General features: G+C 48.8%; 1 protein-coding gene and 1 pseudogene across 4 annotated transcripts in view; one reads left to right on the top strand and one right to left on the bottom strand.

Moving 5' to 3' along the window:
• The window catches only part of BEAN1 (brain expressed associated with NEDD4 1), a 72,265-nt gene that overhangs the window by 46,684 nt on the left and 12,988 nt on the right, over positions 1–12,593 (bottom strand). The window contains exon 2 of one of the 4 annotated variants that reach the window (XM_063655249.1): positions 10,472–10,656. The exons of 2 other annotated variants lie outside the window; for them this stretch is intronic. Coding sequence is in view for 1 of the 2 variants with exons in the window: in XM_063655248.1 (XP_063511318.1) it covers positions 469–479 (11 nt within the window). In the remaining variant the exon portion in view is untranslated. Of the gene's footprint in view, positions 1–468; positions 540–10,471; positions 10,657–12,593 lie in introns of those variants that run through there. One more of the 4 variants, XM_063655248.1, reaches the window with a different exon arrangement.
• Positions 552–1,662, top strand: LOC129016023 (nuclear envelope phosphatase-regulatory subunit 1-like; annotated as a pseudogene).

Raw genomic sequence — 12,593 nt, 5'->3', positions numbered from 1 at the left:
CTGACAACCCACTCAGATTCCTGGTCTCCCCACAGATCCCTTCGCTAAATACCCATGAGGGATTCTGGTGCCACCTGACCTCTGTAAATGTCACATTGGATGGGCACGCTTTTGCCAACTCCTTTAGGCCTTTCTGATGGGACAGCAATTACGGCTCCTTCACTGTTCACCATGCTACCCAGGCCCAAAGCCAGAGGTCTACAAAAGGCATGGCCCTGTGGTTTTCCATTCTGGAGCACATTAAAGGTGATAGGATTTTGTCCTCTGATCCTCAGAGGTTCCTTCATTTCCCAGAATTTACAAGGGCATCTGGAAGACCAGCATCAGGGTGGCAGTGTATTAAAATTAGTATGCTAGGACTTATTCCAGAAATGCAAGGATGATTTAGGATCAGGAAATCTATTAGCATAGTATGTTACTTCAGTAGGCAGGACGAGAGAAACTAGTAGAATAGGAAAAGACAGTTACCTCTTTGCCATGATAGATCCTGATGATCTCAACGGACTGCCAACATCACACTAAACCATGGAGCTTTGGAGTAGTTTCCCAGCATGAGGTTCGTGGAATGTGGATTCCAAAAAACATTATGGGGCATTTGGGGAGAAGTTCTTTATCCCCCACTCCCCATCAGATTGCTTTGCAGGCCTGAGCTATTTTGAAAATCAAACCAGTCCCAGTCCCAGGCGTTGTGTTCACCAACGTTCAGTATCGTGAGAAGGTGAGCAGCTGTAGGGTCTCTGGAAAAGGATCACCCCTCAGCCACCTTCTTTGGGCAGCCAAAGCCCCGAGTTCCTTTGCTGGAGCTGACCTGCTTCTTGGACTAGGACAGCACTCTGGTTAAATAAGACACAGACAATCCTGGGTTCAAGTCCTGGCACTGCCTCTTGCTGGCAGTGCCCACTGAGCAAGTCAGATCTCTAAGCCTCTATTGCCTCATCTGTAAAATGGGAGCAGCAATTTCAGCTATGAGCTAATCAAAGCAAACTGCCTAGCAGGATGCCTGGCTCATAATAGGTGCCCAATACATGACAATCAAATATTCAAAATTTAAAGACATTCCCTAGACACAGAACTAAATGTGAAAGACAAAAGAGTAAAGCTTGAGGTGGAAAACGTCAGAGAACATCTTCATGACCTTGCATTTCTTAAACAGGACACAGAAGATACTAACCACTTAAAAATGGATACATTGGACTATATTAAAATAAAAAACTTTGGTTGGAGTTTGAGTTGCAAAGTGGTGGAGGGCTGAGGGCCTGCACAGGGACTGAGGCGTCCAGGGTCAAGGTCAAGGTCATGGCTGGAACAAGTGAAAGATTTTGAAAGAAGATTCTCTAAATATATTCATCATTTGCAACCTGCCCCAGGACACTGGAGAATGTTTCTCATGGAGGGATCTGTCTGTACCGGTGCCTGGAAGTGGTTAATAGATCCCGAGACACAAAGAGTTCCTTCTTCACGTCTTTATGGAATCATCCATTTTTTCATGATTAGCTTTTCACTCTAATAGGTTTGTTCTTTGCTGGATGCACAAGAGAGCAGTTGCACCATCAATTACAGCAGTTCAGTGTCAAACAATATTAACAGAGTATAATATGTCTGGTGACGATATTGGAAAACTAATTTTGAAACCTCGGCCTTGTGTTCAATGAGGGGGCCTAAAACAGCCTTTCTTCAAATAAGTGATAAGTGAAAAGCCCCCACAGGATTCCTTTTCAGTTCAAAATATGCAAGCCCAAGCTGCAGCAGCTGCTGAATGGAAATGAGTGATATTTACCTAGACTGTCTTTTAATGATGACTCATATTATCAGTGCTTTTGATACCTCTGCTCACCTATGCTTCAGTGTAGGTGTCCCTTGAATACTTCTCATCCTGCAAAGATTTTTTCTTTTTCTTTTCTTTCTTTTTCTTTTTTTGAGACAGGGTCTTCTTGCTCTGTCACCCAGGCTGGAGGCTGGAGTGCAGTGGCACAATCATAGCTCACTGATGCCTCGAACTCCTATGCTCAAGCGATCTCCCTGCCTTTGCCTTCCAAGTAGCTGGGACTATAGGTGTGTACCACCACACCTGGCTAACCTTAAAATTTTGTTTGTATACACAGGGTCTTGCTATGTTGCCCAGGCTGGTCTCAAACTCCTGGCCTCAAGCGATCTTCCCGTTTCGGCGTCCCAAAGTGCTGGGATTACAGGTATGAGCCACCCCATCCTGCAAAGATTTTTGCAGCTGAAGTATAGGTCTTGGTTATTGCAGTACACTTAGAAACAGACCCTCATTCAGCTTTTATATGTTTTTTTTTCATTCTATTCTAAATCAAAGCCAATCAAAGCCAATGTCAGACAAAGGGAAAGTGCTGTGAGCACCTATGTTCTCCTGCACGTGTTTCATCAGCTCGCCATCCCCACGGCTCTCGTAATAAGACAATCGTGTAGAGCTGAGGCTTTCATTCTTGCACAGTGAAAAATAAGCCCCACTGCAGGAGAAACCCTGGATGTGCTAAGATTGAGCTAAAATTGATATTGAAATGATAGGTAAACATTTGTTAAGTCGGATACTGAACTTCAGCCACTCTTGTGGTTACACTATTTAGTTCAGCGTTTTTATTTAATGCTTAGGATAATTTCTAGTTTGAAGGAATTTAAAGAGCACTCCCCAGGTTTCTGAATATACAAATTCAGCTATAAATTACATAATGTCTGGGAATTTGATCATCATATGATTTTAGATAATTGGATCTTACACTTGGTAGACACGCCAGCACGCTAGTATTGCAGGTGTAATTGATCATCCTACTCCCTCACAAGAATAATATGGGAGCAATGCCACAGTGCTCTATTCTCACTGTTTAGAATGTGTTGGTGACATACTGTGTACGCATAATAGCCACATATACTCACAATAGTCCTTGAACTATTGGGATCACTGCTGATATTTTAAAGCATTGGAGGTAGCTTTTTATCTTGAAAAAATATAATCTTTTTGAAAAACTTCAAATTGTTTCATTAGTGATTTTTTTTTTTTTTTTTTTTTTTGAGACGGAGTCTCACTCTGTCACACAGACTGGAGTGCAGTGGTGCGATACTGGCTCACTGCAACATCTGCCTCCTGGGTTCAAGCAATTCTCCTGCCTCAGCCTCCTGAGTAGCTGGGATTACAGGCATGCACCACCATGCCCACCTAATTTTGTATATTTAGTAGAGACGGGGTTTCCTCCATGTTAGCCAGGCTGATCTCGAACTCCCGATCTCAGGTGATCTGCCCGCATTGGTCTCCCAAAGTGCTGAGATTACAGATGTGAGCCACTGCACCCGGCCCATGAGTGATCTTTTAAATTTTAGTTAACTTAAAATCTGAATTTTTTTTTGAGACAAGGTCTTGCTCTGTTGCCCAGGCTGGAGTGCAGTGGTGCACTCACATGGGTGAATCTCACAACATAATATTGAACAAAAGTAGCCAGACCTGAAAGAAAACATACAACTCCATATATATAAAATTCAAAAATAAGCAAAACTAATTTACGGTGACAAAAGTCAAGTTAATGGTTACCCTTGACATGGGATAGTGACTGGGAGGACACATCAGGGGAGTTCTAAGATGCAAGTAAGGATGTGTTTATCTTCTTTTTTGAGACAGGGTCTCACTCTGTTACCCAAGCTGGAGTACAGTGGCAAGATTGTAGCTCACTGAAGCCTTGAACTCCTGGACACTGGCAATCCTCCTGCCTAAGCCTCCCAAAGTGTTGGGATTACAGGCAGTAATCCTGTGAGCCACTGTGAGCCACTGTGCCTGGCCAAGGATGTGTTTCTTTTCTTTCTTTCTTTTTTTTTTTTGAGACAGAGTCTTATTCTGTTGCCCGAGTGCAGTGGTGTGATATCGGCTTACCGCAACCTCCACCTCCTGGGTTCAAGAGATTCTCCTGCCTCAGCCTCCCAAGTAGCTGGGACTACAGGCACCCACCACCACACCCAGCTAATTTTTGTATTTTTCAGTAGAGACGGGGTTTTGCCATGTTGGCCAGGCTGGTCTCGAACTCCTGACCTCAGGTGATCTGCCTGCCTTAGCCTCCCAAAGTGCTGGGATTACAGGCGTGAGCCACCGCACCCAGCCGTGTTTTTTGATATGAGTGTGTTCAGTTTGTGAACATTCCTTGAGCTTGCACTGATGGTTGGTGCACCTTTCTGTATGTATGCTATATTTAGTGGTATGCTGGCAAACCAGCTTTCAGGAAAAAAAGAAAAAGAAAGGAAGAAAGAAAAAAAATCCCTGATTTGTACCATTTGTCATTTTCCACAGTGTAAACACTCTCACTGTGGTGAATTTCAAGTTACCAGTGGTTTAGCAACTGGCTCACGAAACTCCTGCTTATTTAGCTATTGGCTCTTGTGAGCTGGTATTTCTACTAAAAACAACAACAACAACAACAACAATAACAAAAACAAAACAAAACAAAACCCTAGAGCATCTCTCTAGGAAAGGAATTCTCAGTTCTTGCTGTAGATGTTCAGAGATTCTCCTAGTGTCTTGGGGCCTACAGGGGAGGGATTGCAACAGGCAGGAGGGGAAAGTTTTGCTGGTCTGACTGTCCACTGCCTCCTAAGTGGCAGGTGGGGACCGGGTTGTGACATTTGTCTTTTTAAAGATGTGCCTTGGGTCACAGTTTTACTTTCCAAAGAGGGCTTCTCCTCTGCATCTTCACTGAGAACAGAGCAGCAGGCTCCCTCCTGGGGCATTTTCCACATTTATGTAGAAAGAGCACCTTACGTGGACTCAGGATGGGAGGTTGAAGTTTCAGCTACTAACATACACTGTGACCTGGTCCCATTCCTTTCTGGACTAAGTTTCCACATCTGTAGTGTGAGACAGTTAGGGTAGAGCCCCAGGGCAAGACTCACAGGCTTGGCAGATGACCTCTTGCAACCAACCTATGAGGTAGGGAGAATCTATTTGCCTGAGTTACCCCATCAGGTACTTGTGATGGGGTCAGGCACAAGGCTGGCACCTGGCTGGCCCCTGCTGGAACTTGGCAAATGCAGGTGGGCCACCTTGCCAAGCTGCCTCTCAACACCAACCTGGGGCTGGTAGGGAAGGGAGAGAGAAGATGTGTTCTCTCCCTGGGCAGTCTGGGGAGAATCCTGCAGGGAAGACTGAGTTAGTTCTGCAACAGTCACTGTAGGATAAACACTCTGAAAAAGAAAGAAAAGAACACATGCTCACTGAGCACCCCTGTGTTCACCAAACCCTCATAGTCACATCGGAAACTAGGTCTAATGATCCCATTTTACAGGTGAAAAAACAAAGGCTCAAAAGATTGAAATACGTTTGCTCCAGCGGTTTTCAAACCTGGGTCTCTTAGCTCTTGCTGTTGTTACTGCACGAGGCCACATTCACCTCCAATCCTCTTCCTTAGGCCCATTCCTAGGGGACACAAGTGCCACCCAGGTATGAAGGCACCCTCAAACTCCTGGGCTCAAGTCATCCTCCTACCTCAGCCTCCCGGGTAGCTGGGTCTACAGGCATGTGCCACCATGCTCAGCTAATCTTTAAATTTTTTGTAGAGACAGAGTCTTGGTATGCTGCCCAGGCTGATCTCAAACTCTTGAGCTCAAGTGATCCTCCTGCCTTGGCCTCCCAAAGTGCTGAGACTACAGGTGTGAGCCACCGCACCTGGCTGGGTTCCCCTCTCTTGTCTTCGAAGCATGCAGGCTGCATGCTTCTGCAGTGACACCTGCAGAGGACAACCAGGCTTTCCCAATCACCTGGGCACAGGTCCAGATGCAGAGCTGAGCATCAGGGTAGCTAATTTAGGGTAGCCCTTGGCAGAGAAACAGAAATGTCCTTACTCATTCCTGTTAGTAGGAAAATCCCTCCCCAATGCACTTGGCTTTGGGGTGCCATGGGTGACGACCCCAGGGGATCATGCTTTCCCTGGCAAGACTTCTAGATACAGAAATCATTTTTCCCTTCACCAGCCCAAGACTCAGTCTTTTGACCCTTCCCTTCCCCACATTCCCACACTTGCTCCCTGGGTGATCTCATCCCACTTCACAGCACTGAGCGGCATTCACACACTGACAGTCCTCAAATTTACATCCCAAGCTCCAGACTCTTCTCTGAACTCCACATTCATGTACCCAACTGTCTACCCTGTATCTCCACTCCAACGCCTGCAAAATGTCTCAGACAAAACATGTCAAAACTCTGCATCTTGACTCACAGTCCCCCACCAAACCTGCCCATAATATTCCCCATCTCAGCAAATGGCAGCTCAGTCCTTCACATTTCAAGCCCCAAACACTGTCCTTTTTGACCCCTTCCTTCTCATCTGCCCCAAATCCAATGAATTTGCAAATCCTAACAGTTTCACCTTCAAATCTGATCCCATATTGACACTTCCACTATGAACCTCCTGGTCCAAGGTACCACTGTCATTACCTAGACCACTGTCCCTTTTTTTTTTTTTTTTTTTTTTTTTTTTTTTTTTTTTTTTAGAGTCTCACACTAAGAGTCTCGCTCTGTCACCCAGGCTGGAGATTAGTGGCATGATCTTGGCTCACTGCAGCCTCTGCCTCCCGGGTTCAAGCGATTCTCATGCCTTAGCCTCCTGAGTAGCTGGGATTACAGGTGTGCCCCACTGCACCCGGCTAATTTTTGTATTTTTAGTAGAGACAGGGTTTCACTATGTTGGCCAGGCTGGTCTTGAACTCCTGACCTCAGGTGATCCATCCTCCTCGGCCTCCCAAAGTGCTGGGATTACAGGCATGAGCCACCCGGCCTGGACCACTGTCTTAACCTCCTAACTGGTCTACTTGCTTCCAACTGGGTCCTCCTCTAGCCTCTTCTACTACAACCAGGACGATCAGGTCCCTTCTCAGCTCAAACCCCTCCAATGACTACTTGATTAGATGCCAAAGTCCTCCCATGGCTTCCAAGGCCCTACATCATCTGGTCCCTATTGCCTCTGGTACCTTTCCTCTCCTCCCTTCAGGCACTCTGGCCTTCGTGCTGTTAATGGATCAAGCCAAACCTGCTCCTGATTCAGAATCCTCTGCCTAGACCCTCTTCCTCTGGACACCTGTATGGCTCCCTCTCTTCCTTCTAGCAACTTCTGTTCCAGTGTTACCTTCTTGGCGAGCCTGTGCCCTGACCCATCACCTCACTCTGCTTTTTTTTTTTTTTTGAGACGGAGTCTCACTCTGTTGCCCAGGCTGGAGTGCAGTGGCGTGATCTTGGCTCATTGCAAGCTCTGCCTCCTGGGTTCACACCATTCTCTTGCCTCAGCCTCCTGAGTAGCTGGGACTACAGGCGCCCGCCACTGCGCCCGGCTAATTTTTTTGTATTTTTAGTAGAGACAGGGTTTCATCGTGTTAGCCAGGATGGTCTTGATCTCCTGACCTTGTGATCTGCCCGCCTCAGCCTCCAAAAGTGCTGGGATTACAGGCATGAGCCACCGCACCCGGCCACCTCATTCTGCTTTTTTTGTCTTTGTAGCTCCTCCCCCAGTTTGACATATTAGATATTTATTTGTCTGTTTGTATCTGTCTCTTCTGGCTATGTTGGCATCATAAGAGCTGGGACTCTGCTTTGTTCAAGGCTGTAACCCTGGCACCCAGAAAGGTTTCAGCATGTAGCAAATGTTCAATAAATGTTGTTGAACGAATGAATAAATGAATGGAAGAGGATGCCTGATATCAGGGATGACTGTCCACAGTTTACAACAGGAACCATGATGGAGCGGTGCTGCAGATAACCAAGCCTCAGGCTTCCATCTGGCTTGTAGAAAACATGGCCAGCTTGAACTGGAGGGCGGCAATGCTCCTGCCACAGTGCCGGGCATTTGGCACATATTAGCTCAAGCTCCCACCTCCCGCTCATGGCAGGTAATCCTCATGGTAACTCTCACAGCACCAGGATACCCCCATTTTACACCTGGGGGAACTGAGGCTCAGGGAGGTCAGGTAGTACACAAATGACATGAGCAAGATTCAAACTCAGGTCTGTGTGCTCCAAAACACAGCTCCAGTTACCCTCTTCTGGGCTGTTGGCGAGAAAGACACAGATCAAGTCAGTGTCCTCAAGCCCCAGTTCCCAGAAAGACCTGCCAACAATTGCAAATTTCACAGATGGGTTAGGTCTTTGCCACCCACTCTCTCTGTCTTCCTCCCCTCCACCCTCCCCCTGCACTGTGACCAGCAGGGACCACCGAGGGACCTGCCTCCAGCCACCTGTGATTGGCTGGCTCCACCTGCAGCCTCAAAGCCCCTCTACAAGCCATGGAGGCTGATGTTCCTCTGGCCTGCAGCCCTCACTTGCCCTTTGTCCTGGAGTGAGGTCAGGAAGGAGGGGCTTGAGGCCTCTCTATGAGGAAAGGGAAGGATCAGATTGGGGAAAATCTAAGTTCAGAGAACAAAGGAAGCTCTGGGGAAGAGCTCAGGAAGCCCTTCCTCGGGGCATGGTGGACACAGGGGAAGAGCCACCCAGCTGCTATCAGGCAGGGCTGCCACCAGGGACAGTGAGCTCACCACCAGGGGACAGTGAAATGCAAGCACTTTGCCAGCATAGAGTGCTCTGCAACAGTTGGAGCTATTAAGACTGCATTTAGTCCTCCAGCCAGGTTGAATGCCCTCTTGCCAGAGACCTGAATATGATATGACTGTGCAATGAAAATTAAGATGAGCGGGCTGGGTGCGGTGGCTCATGCCTGTAATCCCAGCACTTTGGGAGGCCGAGGCAGGTGGATCACTTGAGGCCAGGAGTTCAAGACCAGCCTGGTCAACATGGTGAAACCCCGTCTCTACTAAAAATACAAAAAATTAGCTGGGGGTGGTGATGGGCACCTGTAATCCCAGCTGCTCGGGAGGCTGAGGCAGAAGAATCACTTGAACTGGGGAGGTGGAGGTTGCAGTGAGCTGAGATTGTGCCACTGCACTCCAGCCTGGGTGACAGAGCAAGAGTTTGTATTAAAAAAAAAATTAAGATGAGCTAGTAATAAAATTAAGATGAGCTATCAAATGCCGAGTACTCACTAGCGTCAGACTCTGTGCTAGACCAGAGAACCGTGAGGAAGGGCAGCTAGGATGTTCAGGGGCCATGAAGTCCTGTGGCAGAGTGGATTCCTCACCCCTGCTGTGGCAATGAAGGAGTAGATTCGACTCCACCCTTGTCCTTTTTCCAGCTGTGGTTTGGCTAAGATTGAGCCCTGGACAAACTCACTTGGGGCGTAGCCCTGACCCCACCATTTTCTAGCTGTGCCATCTAGACTAATTTCTTCATCTCCTTGAGCCTCAGCTTCCTCATGTGTGGAATGGGCACACTGACCCCTCCCTTGCAGGAATTCTTCAAGGAAGCAAGGAGGCCACATAAAGAAATGATCATAAGGCCTCGTAAATCCTTCACCTATGATACCTTATTTGATCCTCATAGCAACCCTCAGAGACAGAGCACTGGCTGAAGTCCCTCCCTCCATCCCCTTGCCCACTCCAAAGTCACACTTCAGCAAAGAATGGATAATGGTTTCATTTCACAGGCTAGAGATCATTGGGCAGTGTCTGCATGTGTTCCGGCTCAGTGGGAAAGAGTGCTGCAATTGATTAGTGATGTCTGCTCTGAGCACAGAAGTGGTGAATTCTGCAGTGTGTGCCATCGTTTGCCCTCCTTGCCCTCAAGTCCTTTCTTCTATTGGTAGCTAGGTCTCTGCAGAGATAACTGTCACAATGAGCAGAGCAAAAAACAGCAACATCTGGTCTGAACCCCAAATTCATCTCCAGGAGTCCCTATCTCTCTCTCTTTCCCCCTCTCCCTCAATACAGACCTGCGTAGGGAGAAGGTAGCCAAAAGGACAAGACTTTCAAATTTCTTGAGCATCTTCTCAGTGCCAGGCACCAAGCGAGACTCTCCATGTAGCATGTCAATTTCGAGCACCAAACCAAAAGAGTGCTATTGTTATTCCCATTTTATAGATGAGCAAATTGAGGTTTTTAGAAATTAGGCTGCTTGCTCCAGCTGATAAGAAGCAGGGCCAGGTTGCACTGGAACCCACACACTGTATATCATACTATCTCTGAGGGAGACCCAAGCCCACCCAGAGGCCCTGCCTGGCTGCGATTCCTGCCAGCCTACAGGCAGCCACCATGAGTCCAGCAGAGACAAGCCCCACTTGACTTCTCTGTGGATGATCAGATGCTACCTCCCACCCTTCTTCTTCCTGCTTTGCTACAGACTCAGTCTCTTCTGGGGCCCCCAAACCCCTCCTTCCTTAGATCTGTTCCCAAAGGCCAGAGGGAGGCGGGCTGCCCCATCTTTCAGGGAGCTCCACGGAGCTGCCATCAGCTGGTGGCAGAAAGAGGTTGTGAAGCATCTGTTCTTGGAGCTTGCATCCTGGGGGAGTCCTGGGCCACCTTTCCCAGCTGGGGCCTGATGGAGAAGGCTCCTCCACCTCCAGCCTTCCTGAAGAGCCAGGCTGGTTCTCCTACTCACTCAATGCTTGAGGCAGATCCTCTGAAGGCTGGGAAATGGCTCACAGGCCTGGTATTTGCAGGCAGAGAAACTGGTCTCCCTTTTGCAGCCACTTGGCCAAAACCCCTCTGGGCTGCCCTGGGTCAGGGTTTGACTGCCTCCCGCTTTCTTGTATTTGCCTCCTCCCTCTGCCTTGGTCTTCTCATCTGCCGAATTGAAAGGAGGGAGTTAATAAGAGCTGCTGGCACTATCTCCGTGAGGGGCAGGGATGAGCTGAAATGTCTGAAAGCAAGATGGCATTGAGGGGTGTGGAAGTTGGGGTGTGAGCAGTGTCTAGGAGGGGTCAGCCCAGCCTGGCCGATTAATGCCTGCTGGACTCCTGAGGGGCTGATGGACAAGCCCGCTCCCCCAGGGCCTGCAGCCATGGAAGCTGGCAGACCTGGGTTACAGGTGGGCTGGTGCCGCTCACCTTGCCACCCTGCACTTGGTGGGCATAGCTGTTCACTCTCTCCAGACCTCACGTGCACTGACTCCTAGGGGTAGGGTCTTGCTTGGGACACGTTTGGGCTTGTTTTACCTTCTGCAGACTTTTCTGGCTACTCTTCTAAGCTGGCAGGGAGTAGGGGTGGAGAAGCCCAAATGGAAACAGGCTAGGGCTCCTACTCTAACTTTCCCATTTTGTGGGCGCCTCAGTGTCTTCACATGTACCTGGCAAGCTCATTTTGGGGGCTAAGGAAGTTAAAGCAATTCTGTATGTTTCTAAATGCACAACAGCTCCAGATCTGGAATGAGGAATTAAAAACAGGGGTGTGTGTCCATGTGAGTGCCCTCCTGGGATTTCCGGGTTTCCTTCCTGAGTGTTCCTATGTCTGTTTTGGGGGGTCTGGAGCGCTTGGGGTCCAGCATCCCTCCCAGAACTTGTGTGAGGGCCTCTGGTCTGTGAGCCATGGAGGCTGTCCACAAAGCATCTGCTTCATCTCGACTCATTCGCTTGTTCAGTTGCTCAGTAAACACTGAGCACCTCCTATGTGCCAGGCACTGAGCACGGTGCTGCCGGTGAACCGGGAACCCAGCAGGCATGGCCCCTGCTTCCTGGACATTCACCATCCACCGGCGGCACGAACAAGTGAACAAGCAGAAGAGACTTAATGAATGAGCAATTTCTAGATTGGATCTGAAGAGGGGGCCGAGACGGGGGCCAGGTCAGAATCATGATCTGTTGAGCCAATTCAGAACCCCAAGGGTCTCCTTGGGCAGCTGGCAGTGATGGATGTATGAGAGGAGGGGAACTGAGGTTCATTTCCAGATTTCTGACTTGAGCGCCCCAAACCAATAAAGCAAAATCAAGCAAAGCTGGCCTAGAGGGGAAGACAAAGAGTTCAGTTTGGGTCAGGCTGAATCTCAGGTTAGGGGTGGGGGCTGCCCAAGGCAGACAGACAGCAGGAGGAAGAAGGAATAGAAAGCCCAGGAAGAAACTAGGGTGGGAGAGACTGTTGGAAGCTACCGGTCTAGAGGCTGCAGCTGAAAGCAGTGAGGCTGAGAAGGTCTGGGGCATGCACAGCAAGAAGGGCGGGGGCTGCACTGGAGCCCTGGGGGCTCAGCATCCCAGGGCAGGTGCAGGGAGAATCCCTGCTCCTCCACCACCACCAAAGGAGACCATGAATGGAAGGTCAGATGGTCTGAGAGGCTGGCTGGAGGACACAGGGAGGACTCTGAGTCAAGGAACCCAAAGCAGGAGAAGTCATCACAAACAGAAGCACCCAGCAGGGGCCAGGCACTGTGACTCACGCCTGTAATCCCAGCTCTTTGGGAGGCCAACGCAGGCAGATCACCTGAAGTCAGGAGTTCGAGACGAACCTGGTCAAATGATGAAACCCTATCTCTATTAAAACCACAAAAAACTTAGCCAGGTGTGGTGGTGGGCACCTGTGGTCCCAGCTACTCGGGAGGCTGAGTCAGGAGAATTGCTTGAACCTGGGAGGTGGAGCCTGCAGTGAGCCAAGATCATGCCACTGCACTCCAGCCTGCGTGGCAGCGTGAAACTCCATCTAAAAAAAAAAAAAAAAAGAAGTACCCAACAGGGTGAGACGCAGCTGAGAAATGGAAACCATGGAATGGTTTTAACTACACAGAAGTCGATGGG

Source organism: Pongo pygmaeus, chromosome 18, assembly GCF_028885625.2.
Source record: "Pongo pygmaeus isolate AG05252 chromosome 18, NHGRI_mPonPyg2-v2.0_pri, whole genome shotgun sequence".
In the NCBI taxonomy this organism is placed as follows: Eukaryota; Metazoa; Chordata; class Mammalia; order Primates; family Hominidae; genus Pongo; species Pongo pygmaeus.
The sequence above is the reverse complement of the archived record's forward strand: the minus strand, read 5'-3'. Positions and strand labels throughout refer to the sequence as shown.